Source organism: Schistocerca nitens, chromosome 3, assembly GCF_023898315.1.
Source record: "Schistocerca nitens isolate TAMUIC-IGC-003100 chromosome 3, iqSchNite1.1, whole genome shotgun sequence".
Classification (NCBI taxonomy): Eukaryota; Metazoa; Arthropoda; class Insecta; order Orthoptera; family Acrididae; genus Schistocerca; species Schistocerca nitens.
Genome location: NC_064616.1, coordinates 463,628,685 through 463,655,476, shown reverse-complemented (window position 1 = coordinate 463,655,476; position 26,792 = coordinate 463,628,685). Strand labels below are relative to the sequence as shown.

Sequence of the window (26,792 nt, the reverse complement as noted above, 5' to 3'; positions counted from 1 at the left end):
ACGTCCCGTCGACAACGAGGTCATTAGAGACGGAGCGCAAGCTCGGGTGAGGGAAGGATGGGGAAGGAAATCGGCCGTGCCCTTTCAAAGGAACCATCCCGGCATTTGCCTGAAGCGATTTAGGGAAATCACGGAAAACCTAAATCAGGATGGCCGGAGACGGGATTGAACCGTCGTCCTCCCGAATCAGTACTTAGGCAATGTTATTAATAAACAAGGTGTTAATTCCCTTTAATCTCATTAGCGGCCTGGTACCTCAACGCCCTGTGGAACGTGACTGAATTGCTGTCAGTTCTCGGGAAGATGATACATTCAGTTTATATCCAATGCAGCCCAGATTGTGGCTCCGTTGGATCGTTTGCGCCAGAAGAGTGTGCCTTTGTTTTGGTCCTATCAGTGTCATAATGCATTCCAGAAATTTAAAAATACCCTATTCAGTGTCAGATGTCTTGATCATCTCTATCCCGCTAAGCCTGTGATTTTGACAGTGGACGCTTCTTCGTATGGAATCAGAGCTGTGCTCCCGCACAGATTTGGTTCACAGGGCAGGTCGATTGCTTGCACTTCCAAGTTACTGAACAAGACCCAACTTAACTATTCCCAAACCGAGAAGAAAGAACTCGCTATTATCTATGCAGTGACAAAAGTTTCACCATTATCTGTTTGCTCAGAAGTTTTATATAGTGACGCACCATAACCCACTTCAGTCTTTGTCTCATCCTTCCAAACCAGTTCTGCTGCGCATGGCACAGAAGCTGCAACATTGGGCTTTGTTATTGTCTCAGTATCATACGAAATATTGTACCGGACCATGTCGAAACATGTAAATTCTGACACCCTTTCTTGCCTTCCTGTAGGTCCTGATTCTGAATTCGATGCTGCTGCCGAATCTTGTTGTCAGATCGATGTATAGGACACTGAACTCATACAGACTTTTCCACTACATTTTAGAAAAACTGGACAGGAAACAGAAGTGGACCTTTTGTTGCACTATATCTCTATTGCTTCGCCTCGTTCGGTGAAAACATTCAGAATTCTTTTGTGCGCCGATATTTTTCTCATCGGCATAGCCTCTCCTCCAGCCCGGTGTGAGTTCATTGCAAAATGAGGTTGGACAATCGTGTGTGCTTATTCATAAAGTGTTACAAACAGTTGTGTTGTCATTGCTCCACCAAGGACAGGAGAATTGCAGACACAACACAGTTAGCACGTTAGTAGTGTATTTGGCCAGGCATGGATGTCCACAATGAAAGGATGACGTCAAGTGTTGTGTTTGTGCCGAAAATCTAGCGGCCCCATCGCAAACTTTTTCAGCTTGGCCAAAGTCTCAAGTCGCTGTGGCAACGAGTGCATATTGACTTTGTTGGTCCCTTTTGGAACATTTGCTGGCTTATTGTTGTGTACTCTTGTAGCAAATTTCCGTCTGCAGTGCTCATGACATTGACTACGTTGTGTAGTACCATTTAGGCTTTGTAATCTATTTTTTGCTTGGAACATTTGCCTGAAGTGTTGGTTGCAAACAATTGAAAATATAGTTTTAAGCTATGACTTATAACCATGAAACAGCTTATTCTTTTTGGCCCTGTGAAGGACTGTCTAAACGCAAAATATAGTGATATGGAACTGTTATTTCAGAGCAGGAGAGATATATTTTTCTCTATCCAGAACATTGGTCACCGCAATACTGTCAAATATAGAGCTATAACAAAATTAAGAATGGGTCCTATAAGCAATGTTACTCTACTTGTTTTAAGAAAAGGAACCAATGTGTTGACAAGGCTTAAAGCATTATAGATTTCCAGTATGAAACGTATATGGAGCATTACTGTTTCAATTTGGCTGTTCTATAGCAGCAGAGAAATACACACAGCTCACATATTGCCAGTATGCATACAATGTTAAGCATAGCATGTGCAGTCTTTAGAAGATTTCACGCATCTTCTAAGTGTTGTGGTAATAAAATGCCTCAACTCGACCACAGTACTTGTGACTATGTGTCTCTACTGCAACGTAATGACTTCTAAAAAATTGACCTGTACTATTGACTTCGGCATCTTCCGTTCACAAGTGTGCTTTGCAGTGTTGGGAAGAGCATGCCAGAGGCATCTTGTACACTCTGCTAGGTAGTTGCACCTTCATGCTGTAGTGCCGAGAAAAATATTCGATTAGGATAAGCGACTTTGACAGAGGGCAGATTATTATTACACAGAGCCTGTGAACGAGTATCTCGAAAATGGCGAAGCTGGTTGAATATTCACGTGCTACTGTTGTGAGCATCTATGGAAAGAGGTACAAAAACAGTGAAACTACCACCATTAGGTGCTAAATGGTTGGACGTCCGTGACACGTAACAGAGCATAGGGTTTGGAGGCTATTCTTCTCCGTAAAGTAGGACAGGTGGTGATCTGTAGCATGTCTGCCTAAAGAGCACAATACTGGTGCACGCACAAGTGATTTTGAGTGCATCATTCATCTACACAGCAGACAGTCCTATGTGTTTACATGTTGACCAAATGAAATCGCTTATTATGGTTGCAGTGGACATGGGTCCATTGAGATTCAACTGTTGATCAATGGAAATATGTTGGCTGTTCGGGTGAATCAAATTTTTGCTACACTAGGTCAATGGTCCTCTCCACAAACATCATCATCGATATGAATGGCAGCTCAAAACGTGCACCGCGCAATGGACACAGGCTGAAGGGAGCAGTATTATGCTACCAAAGATATTCTCCTGTGCTTGCATGGGACCTATGGTAGCAGTCAAAGACATACTGACAGCTGTAAACTAGCTGCTTCCCTTCTTGCTTGTCATCTTCCCGATGGTGATGTCATCTTTCAGCAGTATAATTGCCATAACGATGTTACAGTGGTTTGAGGGTCATTACAGAAACTCATGTTGATGTCTCAGTGACCAAATTCGCTTGATGTAAATCCTATGGAAACCATCTGGGTCGCTATTAGGCGCCATTACCGTTTATGCAAATTAGTGGCCCATTATTTGAACGAATTACATGATCTGTGCCTACCACATACCTCCACAAACCTAGCAATAACCTGTTTTATCCCTGATACACAGAAGCAGTCATGTATTTCTGTCCAACGATGGACAAAAAAGTTATTCAGCACGTGGTTACAATGTTTTGGCACATCAGTGTAGATAGCCTACACTTAGGAAAAGTAATATACACAGGAAGTAACTGAAATATTCAACAGAAGGTGAGGAGATTTAATATAGGTGCTACATGTGAGAGGGATATGAAACCACATATGTGTACTCTAATAAATGGATTCTAAGCATTCTATGTTTTCTATATTATACATAAAATTACATAGTGCATAGATCAAACAAACTACGTAAGCAAATATTGTCAAATAAGACTATGCCACTATATAGGATGGAAATGACATATAAGGCAGTGCTAGTCTTAATTTGATAGGGGTATGCTTCTGTAATAAGCCAGCATATAGAGTCGGTCTTTTCAGTATGTATTGATTTACTGCTCATGGTCGTAGATGATGTGGCTTTCCATAAGACAATTCTTGAAGACTGAAATAAATCGCAGAGGATGGATAACTGCTACAGGGACCTGGATGTTGGTAAATGTAACTACTACAGATATATATGTGAAATGGCTCATTAGTATCCAGTTAAAAGTAAGTTCCAGGCTGCTGGGAATATTATCCATAAGAGAAGTGGTTTATAGAACACTTGCCTGATCATGTTTGAAGTACTGTTAATTAGTCATTTGTTTATTGGTCATAGTTACTCAATCTGTTGATATAATCATTTTCTGATTTGTTGGCTGTAGAGTATAAGTATCATGAGGTATACAGTTGTACACAGATTTTAGCTCTTTAACATCACCTCCCCTGTGATATGGTGGTCTACACAAACAGGGGACAACTTATGTTATGTGCACTCGGTTCATTTTTCATCTGTAAACAATACCTCATCTAAACTCATGCTCATAAATTAAGGATACTGATACATGGTGAAACAATGCTCTGCTGGGAGGTTTGTGGGTTTAAATCACCTCAGGGTATGACCATGCGTTGCATTTGACCTGCGGTCGTTGCACGGTGGCTCTGGCAGCAATCTGCATACGCAGAGGTGTGTTGGTGCATGTCAGAGTGTGGTGCAGTGAGGAAGTGTGCAGACCTTTTCAGACGTGCTAATGGCGACTGTGTGTTGCAAATGGCTCAAAGAACACATATTGATGACGTTATGAGGGATAGAACAGTAGGGCGAATGGAGGCTGGTCAAACACAGTAGGTCGTAGCATGGGCCCTCCGTGTGCCACAAAGTATGATCTCAAGATTATGGCAACGATTCCAGGAGACACGAAACGTGTCCAGGTGCTACAGTACGGGATGTCCGCAGTGTACAACAACACAAGAAGACCAATACCTCACCATCAGTGACTGCAGACAGCCATGGAATACTGAAGGTAGCCTTGCTCGGTTCCTTACTGCAGCCACTGGAACAGTTATCTCCAGACACACAGTCAGCAGAGGACAGAACAGACATGGTTTATTTGCCCAGAGACCTGCAAAGTGCATTCCACAGACTTCTGGTCACAGGAGACCCCGTAAAGCATGATGTCAAGAACACAGTACATGGTCACTGGAACAGTGGTCCCAGGTTATGTTCACGGACGAGTCCGGGTATAGTCTGAACGGTGGTTCTTGCCAGCTTTTCATCTGACATGAACCAGGAACCAGATACCAACCCCTTAATGTCCTTGAAATGGACCTGTGGGGTGGGATTATTATTGGTGCACAAATACTCCTGCGTGTCTTTGACAAAGGAACTGTAACAGGTCAGGTGTATCGGAAGGTTATTTTGCACTGGTATGTCCCCCTTTTCAGAGGTGCAGTGGGTCCCACCTTCCTCCTAATGGATGATAACATACGGCCCCACCGAGCTGCCATCGTGGAGGAGTACATTGAAACAGAAGATATCAGGCAAATGAAGTGGCCTACGTGTTCTCCAGACATAAACCCCATTGAGCACATCTGGGATGCTCTCGGTCAATGCATTGCTGCATGTCTCCAAACCCCAATGACACTTCAGGAGCTCCGACAGGCACTGATGCAAGATTGGGAGTACCCCAGCAGCTACTTGACCACCTGATTCAGAGCATGCCAACCTGTTTGCGGCCTGTGTATGTGTGCATGGTGATCATATCCCAAATTGATGTCAGGGTACATATGCAGGAAACAGTGGCGTTTTGTAGCTCATGTGTTTCAGGACTTTTTTCTCAGCTTTTCACCAATACTGTGGACTTACAGATCTGTGTTGTGTGTGTTCTGTAGGTGCTTATGCTATTAGCGTCAGTTTCGTGTAGTGCCACATTGTGTGGCACCACATTCTGCAAATATCCTTAATTTATGACCATGAGTGTGGTAGTCACATGTAAGCAAAACTGTGGCCCTTGTCCTCAGATTACTTATAACCATTTACTCTGATATACAGAGTCTAGCTGATGCGAACCAACTTGACTCTGTATATATGTGACATTAATTCCCTCTAAGTTATCAGGCAGTGGTTATAATTACTGCATACTCTATAGACATTTTGTGATATGTCATGTCATTGTGTTTTATTCATGAAGGTTTTGAAATCTCTTTATCCATGTTATCTGCCAGTATTACATTTCTGAAGTTGACAGATTTGTCAGAACCATTTAAGTGCAACTAAATATTACACCTGTGCAGCTGATGATTGAATTTTATTCTCAAAAATATATACTGTGTGTGATTACTAATATCACACAATATTTATTGTATTGCTCAGTACATTGTACCTTTTATTATGTAATCTTACATTTATGTTGGAATAATTAACTGCCTTATAAGTGAAAAGTTAGTAATGATACATCATTTACGAAAAATATTCCTATTTTGTAGAAACAATAATCTCTAATCCAGAAGGATGAGTGTTCACTCAGATAGCACAGTTATGTAAAATTAATGAGTAGTGGTGGAAAGTTATAGATATACACTATGTAATATTGCGACCAATTACTGAAATTGTAAACAGTTCTGTAGATAAAGATCCTTACGCCAGTTCGCAAAATAATTAGGTTCACCAAAAAATGTAATTATAGTATTAAAGCTTCTGTAAACTGCAATAATTAAAATAATTCAGTGCCTTAGAAACAGATTAGCATATTTGTAGAATAGTTGTCAGAGTTATTTGTTTTATAGAATTTAGCATAAAAACTATGAACTGATAAAAATTTTCCTTACAAACATATTTGTACTTTGCCTTGACCTTCACGTCTTATGTAAAATCATTTGTATTAATTCTTTTTCATTGTAGTTAATGTATAACATATATTCAAAAAATACTTGATCATTTTCTCATTTCAGTGAAAATTTGGCTGTATATGTCACATTTATCAGTGTTTCTTAATAAAATGTTATGCAGTGACAGAGAAATCACAAATGATAAGACAGTGTTACAGTTGCTGGAAAGTCATTGTGTATCATTAAAGCAATGCAACTGCAAGAGATCCACCTTTACATTTTCTGCATGTGAAAGAATACAATGTATTAAATTTATCATCAGTAATGGACACCACCAACTGAGCAAGTTAAATATGGTATTAAGATTTCATCAAATATTTCCTGCTCTGTAAGATTCAACCTGATTACGTGTAAGCAGTCATAATTCAATTTGATTATGATGCAAAACACAGAATATGAGTTATGTACCATTTGAGTGTAGACTAATGTTTCGCTATGTAAGACTTTCTCTGCAGCATCCTTAACAAAATGCTGGAGTATATTTGATGAGAAATGTTGTATGAGGTCCAAATAGTGACATTCAGGCAAGTCTCTTTGAATGTACGTACCTCAGCATTTGGATGTTCTACTCATAATTTACTAGGGACCACATGATGGCACCATCTACTACAGAATCAGTTATTGGTCAAGGCTTGTAGTTCTGTTCTAAGAATGTGTGAAAAGTATTCTGTTTGCTAAATAAATTAAGTGAACTTGAAATTTTATGTACTGATGAGCTGAAAAACACTTCTGTAATGTGCATAATTGAACACTGGCTGCCTAAAGATGCAATGTCAGTCATAAAACTTCCAGACTTCAATGTTTCATCATCATTCTCTAGAAATACATCCAGTCATGGAAGGTCATGTATATTTGTTAAAAGTGGCATTGATTATTGTAACATAAAAACCATTGAACTGTTAGCTGAAGAGAAAAAGTTTTTGAAGTATCAGCAGCTAAACTCTCTGCATTAAAATTAATAATCATCTGTGTACATAGGAGCCCTGATGGGAACTTAAATGATTTCTGTCATCAACTACAAGCAGCTTTAAATACTATAAAAAAAACTCCAAGAAAACAGTGACCATATATGGAGATTTTAATATTGATTTTCAAGAAATCTCAAAAGACCAGCAATGCCTAAAGGCCCTAATGTAAACATATAACATAAAAGCCACCATAGATTCTCCTACAAGAGTTACACCAACAACTAGCTCAACAATTGATCAGATATTAATAAACACAGATTTAAATCACAATTTCTGTGATGGAAATCTTAATACTGTCCAGTGATCACAGTTTATTGGTTTACACACCCCAAGTGAAACAACTGAGAAAGAGGAACTTGTAAAATAAACAAGAAAATTAACCAACAAACAAACAAACTTTTTTATACAGAGACTAAGTGAAGAAACCTGGTATGAAGTGTATACTTGTGAAAATACTAATAAAAAGTTTGAAAAACTCATGGAAATCTTCATGTCATACTTTGAAGCTGCATTTCCATTAAAAAACAAAAATGTCAACCTAACTTCAAAAAGAACAAATGGATTACAACAGGTATTAGAATCTCTTGTGCAGAGAAAAGAAGATTACACAATATAGCAAAGACACAAACATGCCCCAGGAATTTCATTTGTACTTGAAGAATTACAAGAGGATCCTCAAAAATGTTGTAAGGAAAGCCAAAACAATGGCAAATGACAATTACATTGAAAATTCAAAAAACAAATCTAAAGCTATATGGGAACTTATAAAAAATCAAACAACAAGTGAAACTAAACAATAATAAAATATAAACTTATGTTATGAAGGACAAATGATTTCTTGCCCAACAAAAATTGCAGGGACCTTCAACAAATATTTTGCAAACGTAAGTGAACAGTTGGTGAGTGGATTGGAAGAACACAACAAAATATCACCTCCATCATCCAGTAGTGTGAGAAATTTGTCTACATCATTGTTCCTTTCACCCACAAATACTGAAGAAATTTTTTCAGTTATAAAAACCTTGAAGACAGGGTACTCACGTGGAATTGATGGAATATCAGATGCAATTATTAAAAAATGTTGTCTTGCCTTAGCTGAACCCTTGACACACTTGTACAAAAGCACACTGGCATCAGGAACCTCCCCTTCATGTCTATAAACAGCAAAACTGAAACCACTGCTCAAAAAAGCAAATCCAGAATGTCTCCAGAATGAGATTTTCACTCTGCAGCGGAGTGTGCGCTGATATGAAACTTCCTGGCAGATTAAAACTGTGTGCCCGACCGAGACTCGAACTCAGGACCTTTGCATTCGCGGGCAAGTGCTCTACCAACTGAGCTACCGAAGCATGAAGTTTCAATCCAGAATGTGTTTCAAATTATAGACCAATAGCCCTACTGCCTGTATTTTCAAAAATTTTAGAAATTTTTTTATAAGACATTGTCTGATTTCTTAAATAAAAATAAAATTCTCTCTCCCTCACAGCATGGCTTCAGGAAAGGCTAGACAACTTTTTAAGTGCAATATTTGAATTTCTTAATGAAATCTACACTAAACTGGATGCAAGTGAGTTTGTGACGGGCATATGTCTTGATTTATCTAAAGCTTTTGACGTCATTGACCATAATGCCCTAATGCAGAAGCTTGACCAATTAGGAATTAGAGATATATCCAATGAGTGGCTCAGGACATGCCTATGTGGTCGCAAACAGGTGGTTGAAGTGCAATATACTGACCATAACAAAATCAGCCACTACTATTCACGATATGAAAATGTGAAATATGGCATCCCTCAAGGATCAGTATTAGACCCATTTTGTTTCTCCTCTATGTCAATGATCTTATGTACAACAGGTATTGAAAACTACCCTTCAATTTTCAGACAGTACAAGCTTCCTTATTAGTGGTAAAACAGAAGAAAAACTAAAAGACTCCGCAATCCAAACAATGAACAGTGTAGAACAGTGGTTCAGCTATAACAAGCTAATTATAAACAAAGAAAAGACAGTAGCACTGAACTTCTATAACCTAAAAGGAAGACACCACACAAACATAGAAATAGAACTTAAGGACAGAGTTCTTGAAAGTGTTGACAGCACAAAATTACTGGGACTCTGGCTCCAGAACAACACAAAATGAGAGGTGCACATTGAATATTTCCAAAGAAAGCTAAGCAAAACCTGCTACATGATAAGGATATTAAAAACTTGTTGCAGCAAAGCCAGTCTGTTAAATGTATACTACTCCTATGTTTAGAGGTCTGCGTGGATAAGAAAAGTGCAATCCGCATCCGCACCGCATCCGCAAGGTCCTAATCCGCAACCGCATCCATGGCAATTGATTCGCATCTGCAAGTTCCTTATCCGCATGTATTTAAGTTTTGAATGAGTGATTAATAGTAATAGACAGTAGTACTTAGAATTATCGTATGTAATGACATAGTTATTGTCAGGGTGCCATTTCTGCAACAACTTAACTACTTTTTATATATACTAAGATGGTATCTGTTCATTCGGACATGTCAGAAAGAACAGATACCATTGGTGACCATGCAGCTCATTAGAATGAAATTACAATGAAATGAACACCCTTAGTTGTTTACAGGCGTTGACATACGCCATCAGGGACAGATGAAAATGTGAGTGCCGACTGGGACTCGAACCCTGGATCTCCTGCTTACATGGCAGACGCTCTAACCATCTGATGGTAGACAGTGGGCAGGTTTGCCACCCAGAGAGCACTTCACAGGCCACACAAAAGACGCAGTCGCGGAAACGGATTAGGCGCAGGTCTCTTGGGTACAGTTACGTTGGTCGTAACCAGGGGCTGAGGACAACAGACATCCGCTCTACCCGGGCCCTGTAAGATTCCAAGAATGTCAACAGACTTGAAGTTTTGAACTAATATTGCAACGTACGTACTGGGCAGATGCCTTGCTCATTATCCGCAGATGACCCGTGGATATCCGCGTGGGTCGCGATTTTATCCACCAAGTAACAAATACTGCGGATATCCGCATATGCGCGGACCTCTACCCATGTTCATTCAGTAATTAAATATGGCATAATCTTCTGGGGCAATGCAACAACAAATATTAAACTTTTGAGGATGCAAAAGAGAGTATTAAGAATTAATGAAGGGGTAAACAATATGAAATCATGCACACCCATATTCAAAAAATTGTCAGTTCTTCCTCTTCCTTGCATTTTTATCTACGAACCATCAGTTTACATCAAACAATATATTGATAGACATTCAGATATCTTATTAAAAAAATGAAGATACAGATGCATACAATACAAGACAAAAATCTGACCTTCATATGAAACAGGTGAGAACATCATTGTGCCAAAAAGGCACACTACATACTGGGTTAAAGATTTACAATAATCTGCCTAACCATATTAAATCAGTAGGTAAACTCAGTAGTTTTAAGGCTGAACTAAAGGCATATTTAATTGATCATTGCTTTTACAGTCTGACAGAATACCTAGAAGCCAAACAACAAAAATAAAGATGCAATATGAATGTTCTAAGACTAAATAAATAAATAGAGACCACATGGCATTCAGAGGCTATGTACCCAAGGTTGCATGTCAAGGAGCCACATGAGAGGGCTCACTGAACTCCCTGTCAATCAACCTACGATGGGGTTCGTGGCATTCATCATGGTTTGGCTCTGTAGAAGGCTGAGGGCAGTGGTTTCAAGTGCTGGCTGACACCTAATAATCAGAAATCTTGGAATGTCTGGGCGTATGTGGTGGGAGGAAGAGCCTCCCCGAGTCCCTAGCAAGTTGGTTATGCTTCTGGAAATGCTGAAGTGTATAAGGAACACTCTGGTTTGCTGATCACCCATTAACATCAGATAGGAATTTCTAAACAAAACTGGTAAGGGAGATATGTTCTGATTGGCCCACATCTGGAGACATTCTGTGGTGGAGATCTATTAAACTTAGTGGGTTTCATGCTATTGGCAAAAACAGGTACATTTTCCCTGCTTGGTAGTTGTGGCCACAATGGTGCAAACGGCAGAGCTGAGAACAGGGACACATGAAGACAAACGCTCTTGGTTTTGATGTGGAAGATGAAAGGTCACTGGTTGTGCACAATGAGGACTCTTGAGTTCAAATGGTGAATGGGACTTCACAGTGTCAGAGTCCTGATGAATGAGATTCTGGTTCTTCACATGTGACCATGTATGGCCAACTTATTGCCGTAAAGAGATTGGTAAGAATATGTGGAAGCACCAGCATTAACAGGCCACTGACGTCTGCAAAGAGGACATACTGTTGCCACAGTACCATTAATCACATTTATATTGATAGTATCAATTTCATTTATTATTTATTCATCCACTGGAGTAACTAAAACATTTGGTGGATTGCATTCATATCAGTGACTGAATGTGCAGCTAGGATACAGAAGTACTCCCCCATCTGCTTCATACCTTTATTGTGGTCACTTTTTCTGATAGTCATTTCACTGTGTCATATGCTGTGTCATTGCTTTTAATATAATAAAACATAAATTTAATTTTATTTGTATTTCATTTGAAGTAACATATAATTTCCTTCAGTTCTTTATTATTATTATTTGTTGATTGAGTAAAATTAGTCATTGAGTAAAAGTAGTCATTCAGTAGGATTTTACAGCAATTCTCCACCTTAGGATTCCATGATTTGACTATTTTTTGAAACTGTGATTCTACTGCACAATTAAAATTTAACGTTAAGTCTTAAGGGGTAGGGTTTTTCTTTTCTTTTTTTTTTTTTTTTGGGGGGGGGGGGGGTTAGTTTGCAACAGAGAATGAGCAGTTCCATCATTCTGTTACAATTTCACAACCACACATCACGGGGGTTTTGTGCCCTATATGAAAAAAATATATGCAAATTAGTCCTATTGTTCATGAAGCATACCCTTTGCTGTTAAGTTCTGAAAGCAGGGAAACTTAGAAGTGTAGCTATTAAGGAGCAAATTTGCCTGTATGTACTGTTAGAGGATAGTAAGAATCAATAATGATGCCTATCATCACATAAAGCATCAGATGGACTCTTGAAGTAACCTATTAGAACAACTGAGAAGAATTTAAATTTATCTGTTGTACATAGAAGTCTCCAATCTGTGGTGAAATTTGCACACAAGTGGACTGCATGAACTTAGTTTTATGTGGGTCACCAGAAGTATGCAACAAATAAGATATGAAGAAAAATGTAATGTGTGCAGATGCTGCTAGTTACTACCATACATATAATGATGCAAAAAATACGTGAATTCTTGCATACAAAAGCACTAACAATGCAGAAAAAAGAGCAATGACATTTGGGTTTGAAGAAGAAGAGTTAATTACAGGAAGGGAGGGTTGAAGCATTTGTCTTATAGGTTAAACATATTATCTAATGATCAATAAAAATGTTAATTGATGGTAGCTTAGGTTTCTAATATTAATATTGCAGAACTATTATTATTGAGAATTATAAGGCTTCCAAAAATATCCAGCTGATGTCAGCATGCCATTAAAAAAGAAAACATAGAAGAACTGAACAAGTTAGAGACACAAATAGGCAACTTACTCAGAATCTTCAATGTCATGACGAGTGTTCATTGTGAGGGCACATGTTGCTTCTTCAGTTTGCATTCTTTGTGAAATTGTTTGATATGTCTTGGAATTCAATTTGTCTTCCATTACGCCTTGGAGTTCAAAATCTGAATAAAGTTTCTGGAGACAAAAACACAATACAGATCATATTCATATATTTGTTATTAGAGAATTAAACATTTATAAGGAATATATTAAAATTTCAGAGCAATTTAAAACCTGAAGCTGATGTGCTTAAATTACTTCACTCAAGCTAAGACGACTGTGAACAGTTCAGGTATTCTTGTTACTTTTACAGTATTAAATGATATCTGATGTCTACATTATTCTAACTGTAAAGAAATAACATTATCTGGACAATTTCAGAATAAAATTGCAAGTAACTAATACACTTTATATGAGGGATTAAATAAATGAACATTATAACCAAAAGTAAAAACAAGTAAAAATTGGACCACACTTAAAGTATAAAACATGTGTCAATGAAGACAGATATGGACTGTTGTAAAGAGTATACTGAGATTCAATTCTTAATATGATGAAGAATTAAACAAAACAGTGAGAAACATAGCAATGAAATGGTAACTGATTGACACTTGATGTCAAGGAATATGAGCAAAAGTATATATATATATATATATATATATATATATATATATATATATATATATATATATATATATCTAAAAAGAAAGATGATGAGACTTACCAAACAAAAGCGCTGGCAGGTCGATAGACACACAAACAAACACAAATATACACACAAAATTCAAGCTTTCGCAACAAACTGTTGCCTCATCCTTTCGTCTTTCCCTCTCCTTCCCTCTTTCCTGATGAGGCAACAGTTTGTTGCGAAAGCTTGAATTTTGTGTGTATATTTGTGTTTGTTTGTGTGTCTATCGACCTGCCAGCGCTTTTGTTTGGTAAGTCTCATCATCTTTCTTTTTAGATATATTTTTTCCACGTGGAATGTTTCCCTCTGTTATATATATATATATATATATATATATATATATATATATATATATATATATATATATATATATAAAGATGATGTGACTTACCAAATGAAAGTGCTGGCAGGTCGACAGACACACAAACAAACACAAACATACACACAGAATTCAAGCTTTCGCAACAAACTGTTGCCTCATCAGGAAAGAGGGAAGGAGAGGGAAAGACGAAAGGATGTGGGTTTTAAGGGAGAGGGTAAGGAGTCATTCCAATCCCGGGAGCGGAAAGACATATCTTGGGGGAAAAAAGGACGGGTATACACTCGCACACACACACACACACACACATATCCATCTACACATCCCTCTATTATAACCATATATATATATATATATATATATATATATATATATATATATATATATATATATATATATATATAGAGAGAGAGAGAGAGAGAGAGAGAGAGGAAGGGAGGTGAGAATGCTGGAAAGAACTGATGATATAAATTGAAAAAGAAAATAAAAATTGAAAAATGGAAGGAGTGAATGTAACCTCACACTATACAGCTGATGCAATGAATGGTCAACAAGTACATAAAGAACATGAAAACATTGTTGAACTAATTAACAAAACACCCTCTTTGTTTGCCACCCTCTGCTAATGCACCTGTCAATATCTCTCCCTACTCCTCTCCTCTATTGCTCCTTTTTTTCCACACCTCCCTGCCCTACAGCCTCCTCACACTACGCCTGTTGGAGGTCTAGTCCCTGCACATTCCACCATGCAATGTTCCTTTCTCCCCCCTTCCATGTACTATTACCCTTCCCCTTCACCATTCCCTCTAGATTGCTGCTTCAATCCCATGTGATAGTTGCATTTTGACCTGAGCTGCTGGAGTTAGCAGTCGTGTGTGTGAGGTATGCTTGCTTGTGTGTGTGAATGGTATGTGTTTCTGTTTTGCTGATGAAGGATGTGGTTGAAAGCCTTGTGGAAGTGCCTTTTACTTGTACCTGTCTATGACTTAATGTGTCGTCATTATGGTAAGTAGTTATCTATCTTTTCCTATGTTGTTGATATTCCTACCTGGAATTACCATTGTTTAATGAGTAAAAACAGAGACATATACACAGATACACATGTATTACTACATAGCCAAAGGTACTGTCCCTGTTCAGCAGCCCACCTGAGGTTAGGAGTTGTATTGGGTATTCTGAGTGATATAAACAATGAGGCTGGAAGAGAAAGGGAGGGACAGAGGAAAGGGAGACAAATAGCAGGGGGAGACAGGCAGCAAGGGTATGTATGGGTTTATAATGTACCACAAGACAGCAAGCCCTCTCAGAGGCAGGTAAGTTGCTCATAAAGCAAAAGAGTGTATTTGGACATTGATGGGAGGGGGAGGGGGAGGGAAGGAAGACAGAACAGAGGAAGAGGGCAACAATAGGTAGAAACATTTAAGTGTTGATTACTTAAGTGAAATGGGGAGAGAGAGGTTATGGGAAACAGATTCAGGATAGCTAGGGGCACGAGTAAACGGATATTGAGGCCAGGAAATGAAAAGATGTGGTATAAAAACAACTATCATCTATATTTATTAGAGAACTTGATATTGTGGAGCAGGATTCAAATGGTATGATTTGTGAAGGAGCCACTGTAGTTGTGGATGGTGAGTGCAGGAATATGTTCTTCCACTGCATAGTCAACTTTTCAATTGGCCACAGTTTCTCGGTAGCTAATAAGATCGACCACATAAAAGTCTGTGCAGATCTTCCAGCAGAATTAGTATATGACACAATTACTGTTACAGAAGACCTTGCCTTTGACAGGGTATGATATGGCTGTGATGAGAGTGTAATAATATACAATGAGTGGGTGCATAGGACAGATATTGCATGTACATCTTCCACAGGGATAAAACCTGTGTGGAATGTGGTTGGGAGTTGGTGTGGTATATGGATTGACCAGGATATTGTGTTGGCTGGATGGCATCATAACACTTTGATAGAGATGGGATGGACTTTGGAAAGTTTCTCATTTCAGGGCATAATGAAAAGTATTCAAAGCCCTGGCAAAGGATGTGGTTACACTAATAAGTGGTTCGAGTCAAACGTGAAGGTGGATATAAGATGCATTTTACTTGGCAGTTGGTATGCAGGATTTGTTGGTGGATTAGGGGCATGCATGATTTTGCTGTGAAGGTCTTATAAGATATTTGAGCTTATTTAGAAAGGTAACACTTGCCACTGCAGATTCGCAGCTGAGCATGTTGTGTGAGAGACTTTTTAGAGTTGAAGTTCTGTTCATGGATGGTGAGCTTCACACCAGACATAGGATTTTACGCAACTGTCACAAATGTGGAGGTTATATTAAACAAGATTGCATATAGTGTGAAGAGGACAAGAAGAAACAGAAAGGAGAGATGGTGTGGAATCTGTGGAAAACTGAGGATAAAGTAACATGGACCTGGCTGCAGATAATGAACATACTGTCCATGAACCTGAAATAAACAAGTAGTGAAGGATCTTGAGTCACTAATAAGGTTTAAGTTGGTCCATTAACAGACAGGCCCATCAGCAAGCTATTTAGATTCCCATTGCTGTGTCACAGATCCATTAGCAATTTTCTCCTCAAAGGAGAAGTAGTAATGGATAAGGACAAAACTTGACATTGAAGTTAAAATCTTCTAAACAGTCAACATTTTGACCTCTCTGCTGGAATCTTCTTCAGCATATTGTGGTGGTCACTGTAGACTGAGCACTGTCTACATCTGTAACATTCTCTTATAAAGGAGACTTCTGCTGTGCTTTAGCTGGAGAAATGGGATTATTGGGCTAAATTCTTGTGGATAGCATTGGTGGGCCATCTTCATTAAAGAGTAAGAGAAGTATTCCTGCACTAATGCTGAAGAAGGGAGTTATTGGCTAAATCTCTTGTGGCTACCTTTGTTGGGCCAACATCATTGATCAGAAAGGGATTTTTCCTGTACTTAGGCCAGAGAAGATTTATTGGTTAAAATTCCTCCTGCTGCTATTGGTGGGCCATCATCATTTGCTAGAAGCAAAACAGGCAGGTCAGGAGAAGGGGGGATGTTTATTCAAAATAGTATTATCCACGGAGGTGGCTTCCAGGCATTGGTTGTACTGCTCTTGCACGATGGCCTTGAATTTACTTCCTTGATGGTGGGAAGCCGTGTTGCTGGGAGCTTGTAGCCATCCTTTCCTCTGAAATTACATGCACTCTCTCTGTGGACAATAATATTTTGGATAAACATTCCCCCTCTCTTGCTCTGTCTTTGTCTCTTCTAGCCATTGATGATGGCCCACCAATGGCAGTATGAGGAATTTTAATACATTGGTTTACAATGACAGGTATAACAGTCATCACACTTGCATGCATTTACATACAACGAGGGGTACAGCTGTCACTGTACAGTCTCCTTGTTGTGCAGTGCTTAGGCACATACCGCATTACTGATTTTCTATTTCTAGTTCAGGCAACATCTTAATAGATGGCAGCAGCTGAGTCTGGCTTTAAATCAACCAGAAATGCTCAACTTCAGCTAAATATTACCATGCAAAGTTTGCATACTTTCATAGATTCAGTAGCACAATGTGGCCAAACCATACACAATCCAAACTGAAAGACTAAGTCATTTTTCTAGAAGAAAGGGATTTAAGTGACACTGATGGTGAAACAGATTCTGAAAACAGTGAACTAATAGAATCAGAAGCAATTGATGACAGTGACTGTGTTGACAAAAGGAGATATTTTTCCCACAACAATTGAGATGCCGTAGCAGAGCCGGCAACAGATACTTCAACAATTACTGATGAGTGGAACTTGGATAATGTTTGTAATAACCCTTACATTGTCAAGAGCAGCATTGAAGGTGAGGTAGACATTACTATTCATAGAACCCTAGGCTATAACCCATCACATTTGCATTTAACTGATCAGTTTTTGACAACACATTTCTGGGAATCGTTGGTCAAGTAAACAAAATTGCTTGCAGCTAAAACATATGTAGAAACAACTGTATGTGCAGAACAGAAAATAATGGTCAAGAAAGCACATGGCTTGCTGTGACAGTAGATGAGATGAAGGCTCACTTTGCACTCTGCAAAATTATGTCCTAAACAAAGAAACCTTCTGTACAAGAGAAAAATAATACAGACTCCTGTTTTTGGTAAAATCATGCCTTTCAGGAGATTCAAACCCATCTCAAGATATCTTCATTTTGATGTTGATTCTCCAGAAAAGCTGCTTGACAAACTGATGAAGATCAGACCGGTTGTTCTCTTCTTCTTTACAGATTTCAGAATGTGTACAAGCCAGGAAAAATGTTTTGTGTCGATGAGAGTCTGATGTTCATGGAGATTGTCATACATACAATACAACCCTTGAAAGAGGACAACATTTTGTTTCAAGATATATAAAGTACGCTCAACTGATGATCAATACTGTTACAGTTTTAAAATTAATAACAGTCTTGAGGTAGAAAAAGTATTCAGCACCACAGAAAGTGAGCAATTTATTTTGGATTTTTGTGAGACTTTACTGGACAAATAGAGAACAATGTGCATGGATAATTGATATAGTTCTACCACCTTGTTGCTAAAGCTATTGGAGAGCAAGACCTGTGTGGCTAGAACTGCAAGACCAAACAGGAAGAATATGCCATCACAGTTCAAGAAGTCAGTGCTGCAAAAAGGCAAACTGACTTTTGTGTCAGCAGATAAAGTTCTAGCTGTAAAATAGGTTGACAAAAAAAAGTTCACATCCTGTCAACCATTCATGATCGACAAGAACAGCAAAAAATTGGAACACTAATCTGAAACCTGATTGTATCCGTGAGTACAACGAAAGACTGGGTGAAGCTGATGCACACGATCAATGCTTAGCATCATATCCTCTTATGAGAAGATATGTGAAGGGATATAAAAGATATATTTTCATATGATAGACATGGAAATTTTCAGTGCAAGTGTAGTACAGTGATGAACTCCAGTAAAAGAAGAATGAAGTTCACAGATTTTCATCTGTCTGGCAGAACAAATTCGGTAAAACATTAGACTCCCTGATTATGGGATTCATGGATGCCTAAGCCAAGGAGCAAGTCCATTAAGACTACAAGGAACATACTAGAAACATTTTTCCACAAAAATACTCCAACTTACAAAAAAGCAATGCCGTCTACTGTCTAGAAGATGTAAGGTCTGTTATGACACAGGACAGCATGGATCATTCTGCAAAAAGTGCAAGATTTACTTACATGTGGATAAGTGTTTTAAGCATCGTCACATTCAGACAAACTATGTATGATTATATTTCACAGTGTAACACATAAGGTACAATAAACAGACTGCCCTAATATAGCTTCTAGTATCTTACTGTAAAAATGAGGAAAATCACTGAAAAATAAGTACATTACTATGTCGTGATGTCAACAAAAAACTGCATGCCAATGGGTTAACCAATAACTCTTTTCCAGAATAATTACAGGAAAATCCATTTGTAACCAAGGACATTGGTCCACGGATTGTAGCCATGAGAGATTTAGCCAATAACCCCCTTCTCCAGTATTAGTGTGGGTATACTTCTCTTTCTATCCAATGACGATGGCCCTCCAACGGTAGCCACAAGAATTTAACCCAATAATCCTACTTCTACAGCACAAGTGCAAGAAAACTTCCCTTTATTAGAGAATGTGACACTGGCCTCTGACAGTGCAGTCTACAGTAGATGGCACAAGATCCTGAAGAAAATCCCAACAGAGGGGTCAAAATGTATGGTTCAAATGGCTCTAAACACTATGGGACTTAACATCTGAGGTCATCAGTCCCCTAGAACTTAGAACTACTTAAACCTAACTAACCTAAGGACATCATACACATCCATGCGCGAAGCAGGATTCGAACTTGCGACCATAGCAGTCGCGCAGTCCAAATGTATATTATTTAGAAGGAACCCAGAAGATTTTAACTTCAGTGACAAAAGACATGAAAGCCGGCAGACATAATAAAATTTGTCATTGGTATGGGAATGAGGTGCTGTGTTTAGAGTTAGCAAGATACTTTGTGAGGTAGTGATTGATGAGGGCAAGGCCATGTTTGTCAGCAATGTTGTTGGCTGTGAAGGTGATGCCAACATTGACAAGCATGGATCTACGTAATAATGAGATGTGGGTGAATGAGACGCAATAGAAGAAGTAGTTCATATCCTTGATACAGGAAATTACTAGACTGTGGGAATCGACTGGAGTTGTTAATGATCAAGACTCAGGATTCGTTCCATGGGAGGATAGATAAAATGTTACAATGGGATGTCCTGGATGTTTAGGTTCATGGATTTTTGGAAGTCTGTGTGCAGGGGATAGCTGGGGATTAGATGAAGATGCATTAAGACATGACTTCTAGGATGGGTTTAGATACTGGTAATTATTATTAACTTCCAGGATGGAATAACTGTGACAGGACTGGCATGTGGAATAGTCAGAAAAGTGGGTGCTACTTTCTGTCACATGATCACTATGATTCAAAATGGCCTTAATAGATGCTTTTCCTGAAGAAAAAGTGACCAAGTCTCGGTTATTTTACGGCAGTAGATGGTTGCTTTTTCCTCTGCTGAGAATTTCTGTACTTGGGAAGGGACCATGGAAACGGACATGAGGCCAGGTTGAAACAAAGAATTCCTCAAAAGTAATCAGTGGGTAATTAGGTGGACAATGCATGTGTTAGCTTTCATTACTGGTCATAGGGGTTGATAACAGAAAAGAGTTTCTGTTGTAGTGATTATATGATGAAGAGTAGATATTTTATTAGTCCATGATGATTAAATTTTCTTTGGTGCTGAAAGTGTGGACTTTTAAAAAGACTGCAAGTCCTGTGGGGTTAAGGTTCCCAGTACACAGTTTGGTAACAGAGGCCTGTATTTCTTTGTGTACTGAGTGGAATAGTGGCAGAGAATTTTGTAGGGTTCAGCAGATGGAAGAGATCAGTGAGGCATAGTCTGAAAGCTTCAATTCATTTCAACACTCATATGTTTCTCTCCTCAATCTCAGTCTCCCTTTGTTCTGTCTTTCCACCTCCCTCCAAACACAATCATTTAATTCATCATTAGCTACATGAAACTTCCTATACCCATAAAAAGGCATGCTCACCAGTTCCATATTCCTATCCTATCTCTTTTGTGCTTTTCCCACTCAGTCCATAAGCTCTCTTTCCTCTAGACCTCCCTTGTTCTCCCCATCTCTTTTTTCTGTTCACTCATTCCACCCGAAATAACCCCTTATCACAGCCAACCGGCAGCAATGGGACTGTGTAAATGCACGTGTGTGTGTGTGTGTGTGTGTGTGTGTGTGTGTTTGTGTGTGATTTTGTGTGTGGGTGTGTGAGTGTTTATAGGTGTGTTTGCATGTGTGTGTTCCGAATTCAAGCCTACAGTTTTACAGAAAATTAAATGGCTTGAATTTCTATTCATCACCTATGAATAAAGGGAAAAGTGAAATCATCATGTCTCAGATAAATGTTTTGACAGGTGTTGGGGGGTGAAAAAGTGTTAGTTTATTTCGGGGAGCTTAAAAATTGGAAATAAGTGTATGTAATCTGGCTAAATGAATAACCTATAGGAACAGAGATAGAAACTCATAAGTGATGATATAGAGGCATATGCTGCTTAGCTAATCATGGAGAAAAGATTATCTGTAATTCTTACAGTACACAGTTTACAACTGTGTGTTTGAGGAATGTTCATGAAAAATTTTTACTTATTATTGTGTCCACTGGCAGAGAGACAGAAAGGATATTAGCTTGTGAAGACATCAATGTAAACATATAAAGGATTTTAAAAAAGGGTTCAGATGTACTGTTTTAATTTAGTATTACTCCTAAATTTTCCTACTTAAGTAATTCAAGAGAGCAGTAACCTGATAAATAATGTTTACAGACAACGAACTAATGTTTAAAGAATTCATGCCTACCCTATTGCTCATCAGTCAGAAGAATAAACTTTACATAACATAGCAGCATTTACAGTACAAAAACACTTAAAAAATTTCAGCAAGGCTGGTTAATTATAAACGAATGGCTGGTTTCAAGTGAAGCTAAAAAAGGTGCAGAATTGAGTGAAATTTAGAACAAGCCAGTAGTCAAGTCTAAAGTTAAAGTATACCTGAATAACTATGTGTAATAATAGCAATAAAGTCATCAATCAGTAATCTGCTATCACTGTAGATACCAGAGTGTTTTCACTTCAAAAAAGGGTCATACAAATAACCAGACTGATTAAGAGCTGAAAGTCTATGGTATTACAAACAGCAGTATAACATATTAAGTAATGCTGTAAGGGTTCCCGGGTTCGATTCCCGGCGGGGTCAGGGATTTTCCCTGCCTCGTGAGGACTGGGTGTTGTGCGCTGTCCTTAGGTTAGTTAGGTTTAAGTAGTTCCAAGTTCTAGGGGACTGATGACCATAGATGTTAAGTCCCATAGTGCTCAGAGCCAGCCAATGCTGTAAGGAAATCCAAGAGTATATCCATGTTCTATTAAACCTCTCACTTCACCTTCCAGTGTAATGAGGTGTAATATATGCCTACACTGCTCTAGTAAAACAACATATAAACAACTCAGTGGAAATGAATGAAATATTGGGAGCATGTTGCCAGATGTCTCCCAGTCATCAACAGAAGGCTGGCCATCACATGGCATGAGGTCAGCAATATTTCATTCTGCACATAACTCCTTAGAAAGAGATATAGAAACTTTAAGATGAATGATCTCCATCACAATGTGGCAGATCAACTCTTTATACCTACTACTCTCTGTGATTGCACAGTCAGGCTGAAGTGTTGAAGACCATCATGACAGTACAAACACGTATTCCTTCATTTCACGGGGTTTAGTTTAGGTAAGGATAAAGAATAAATCTGTGGAATAGCAAAGTTATTTGTCCTATTGTACTAAGATGGCAATTAACATATCTCAGCAGATATCAACAGAGATACCTTTGGAAAATTGTAATAAAAACAGTTGTGGGTTAATTACAGAGATCATTGTACAAAGGTTATCACTGTCTAGTGTATGGATATTCATGCCATACAATAACATATTTGTAATGTAATAGGTTTTGTTAATACACATATGAATGGGGAATGGTGGTACCTTGTGGCAGCATACATTGAGTAAACTGAACACTCTTATAAAAGTGCTTTGATATCAGATCTTATAAATTCTGAAGGATGTGAGAGTGTTGAATTTGTTTCCACAAATTCCTTGGATTAATATGGGTTTAAAATTAATCTTGTGCATTGGCGATGTTGTAGAACCCTTGACCATGTATTGAATATAAACACAGAAAACCGCAACCAGTTTCTTTTTCCAAATATTCATGTTCATCTTCAGATGGAGCCTGAAGAAGTTCAAAAACCAGTTAATGGAATAAGCAAAACATGTAATGTCCATGAATCCCATCTGAAGATGAGCCTGAAAAGATTTGAAAACTAGTTACTGTAAAAAATGTATATTTCAAAAAAGTGTCTGGTTACAGTGTTGTGTATTTATATTGAATATAAATCTGAAGAGAACTTGTTGCTGAATACTTCCAGTGCATCTGTCCCCATTCTGCACTGTCATGATACAGATGTGAACTTTTCAATAAAGTAGTCCTAATGGGTACCTCGAACAGAATGACTTTTAAATGTTCAACTCAGCACTGGTTTCAGGTGCAGGTCTCTCTTTGTAACTTACAGACTGATACATGAACATCAAATTTTGGTAGGCCAGTTTGTAAACATGCCCATGGTTATATGTATATGCAGAAATGGCTGTTGCATAGACCTGTGATGCAGAATAGACCTAACCTAGAAAAATTAACTTTGAGTGTTCATCCATAAATATAGTAATAAATAACTAATGTTACACTATCACCAATATTAACAGGTCACCTGGCAGTAGTCCAAGGTTATGTATAAGGGAGTTAGATGCTACATTAACAAAAGTGAGCAGACATAAAGATAAATAAAAAACAAAAATGTGTGATGATTTTAATATGAATTACCCTAAATAGGCCTTATACAAACTGATAGTTGAACATCATTACTACTGATTTCTTACAAATTACATTATACAAACAAAGTCTACACTAAAGTTGTTAATAATAGGACCATGGCTATGGACTGTATTATAAACATTTCACAGGAAGATAATTATACAGTCACAGTAAATGAAAATAATCTCTGCTCATAGAGAACAAATAATCAACAAAAATCAAACCAAAGGAACCTCACAGTGTAGCAATATGCAGTTCAGTCTTAGGGGTAATCTTGTACCTATTCAGATTACATTAGGAGTGTGACCCAGGAGGCTGGTTGTCATGCTAAATAATTAATTGTATGGCATGTTGCATGATGTGAGCATGCAGTGAGACACTAATTGATATGAGACACTGTGATTCCACTTTTATCAGTTTGCATGAATCAATATTAATGAAACTTTACAAATGATATTTTATAGAAACTGCAAGTCAGTTTTTATTTATTTATTTTATTTAACCATACATAAATAACAAATATTGTATGGATGTTATCCAAGTGTACATGTAAATTTATGGAAAATTATTTCAAGGAAATGGAACATACAGATATTTTAATGAAAAAGTACAGACAAAAATATATAATGCTATAAAATATGCAGGAACAGAGAATAATACAAAATCACAGAATACACAGTAAAACCACTGTATATACATATAAGCTTGTGGTGTTATAACTCAATAGTTTGTTTTCCACAGGGTTTTACTTTTGTCCTCATTAGACAGCAAGTCCTTCTGTACACTACAATAATTAAGTAGAAATTTTACATGACACAACAGCTGTATATTACATATGCTAATATAATAAAATGTTTAGGGGCAAGAGACAGTATTTTCAGTTTTGCCTTAATATAAATATCCTCAGAAAATGTTTACTGACCTACATAGTCATTTACCAAGTAGAAACATTGTTTGAGAAGAAATTTTATGAATTTCCAATGTCCTTCAAAACACTGTTATCCAGATAGATAAAACAAATATCCTTAGTCACATTGTTAGGCAAATAGAATGGGAGAATATTGTTTTATTCCTTAAATAAATATTTTTATCACTGTGAGAGCCCAGAAGAAAAGTCTGAAATGTACGAAACTAATAAAATTAAAATTTAAATGGAAATAAAATGTTATGAACTGTATATGTACTTTAATGGAAATATGCATGACTTGTAAAAAAATTGTGCTGCATTTTGTACTTATTTATTTGGATGGATAAAAATCTACTCAGCAAGCAGTGGCAGAACATACACATAAATGATGGTTGTAATTGGTGAGCTTTTAGAGCCAGTGGCTCCTTCTTCAGGCAGAAGGGTTGAAGGGGAAGGAAGAGGGGTGAAGGAAAATGACTGGAGAGGTCTAGGAAAAGGGGTATATTTAGGGAAAGTTACCCAGAACTATGGGTCAGGGTAGACTTACTGTACAGGATAAGAAGCAAAACTTTCCTGAAGAAGGAGCCACTGGTTCTGAGAGCTTGCTACTTACAACCGTCTTTTATGTGTGTGTTCTACTACCACTTGGTGAGTACATTTTTTATCTATCCAAGTGTCCGCCCCCGTTAGCTGAGTGGTCAGTGCGACAGAATGTCAATACTGAGGGCCCTGAATCCTTTCCCGGCTGGGTCAGAGATTTTCTCTGCTCAGGGACTGTGTGTTATGTTGTCCTAAGCATCATCATTTCTTCCCCATCGACGCAGAAGTCGCCGAAGTGGTGTCAAATCTAAAGACTTGCACCCGGCAAATGGTCTACCCAACAGGAGGCCCTAGTCACATGACATTTATTATTATTTATCCAAGTAAACTTTGTCAATAACTGATTGTTTTCATTGTTATTTTGTACTTAGTTGTGTATATAAATGAATTAAGTGTCAAATACCATAAATATATAAAACCGTGTAGTTTCAATAGCCATATGTAATGATGCATCATGTATCAGTTTTATTAACTCTAATGGCTAATAAATAAATAAATATTTAATGAGATATTGTGTGGTGCTGAAGGTGTGTCTCAGGAAACTGTTTCTGTTCTTTTGTATCATTTAGTATTTCAATAACAAAGTATCATGCAAGTTAGCTGATAAAAAAAGAGGCATGCTCATATTCCATTGACAACTGTTACAACTGTGCATCAAATCAAGGACACAAACCAACATAGGTTACAGGATGTGGAAAAATATCTCAGGACTTTATTCAGAAATACACACTTGAACTGGCTCAACTGGGAACTGAACTGACTGTGATTGTGAAACAAATGCACTCACATTGCACGGAATACTTTTAAAAAGTGGCACAGAGCATCAAAATAATATGTCAAATCTTCACAGGTCTCCAATATCTATAACAATGTTTGACAAGACTCCATACCAATCATGTGCTAATCCAGTGGAGAGAAATTCAGTATTTGTTCCATCTGATCATTTTTGTTCTGGTTTATGTTGAAAGAAAGTACATCTTTGATTTAATTAAAAATGGATTATATCCTAAACCTTTTCTTTCTGTATCACAGGCAGAGAGATAAACATTGAAATGCTAGATAACCTTCAACAAATGAAAGGAAGGGTGGTGAGTTCTCTCAGTTTTCTGCTGAGATGCCAAGAGGGGGATGTAGTACAAGTATTTGTCATGATCAAGCATCAAATCGGTTCCAGGGAGGCAAATAGAATCAAACACCCAGTGAGCCTCATGCTGGTAAGGGACAGAGTGCACAACCTGTGCCGCCGACTACGTGTGGCATCCAGGGAGTCATTGTTTCTCCACCTTGTTATAGCAATCTTCTTAACCAGTTGATACTGGAATGATGTTGCATCATGGTCCCTAGAAGAATGCACCAGGAAGAAATCAACAGGATGCAAACTAGCCAAGTTTGATGGCCTCAACAAC

General features: G+C 38.0%; 1 protein-coding gene across 1 annotated transcript in view; it reads right to left on the bottom strand.

Moving 5' to 3' along the window:
- Window positions 1–26,792, bottom strand: part of LOC126248390 (calcium-dependent secretion activator-like) — a 1,500,396-nt gene that overhangs the window by 90,693 nt on the left and 1,382,911 nt on the right. Inside the window, exon 31 of the mRNA XM_049949341.1 lies at window positions 12,855–13,000. Within this exon, the coding sequence (XP_049805298.1) occupies window positions 12,855–13,000 (146 nt within the window). The remainder of the gene's footprint in view (window positions 1–12,854; window positions 13,001–26,792) is intronic.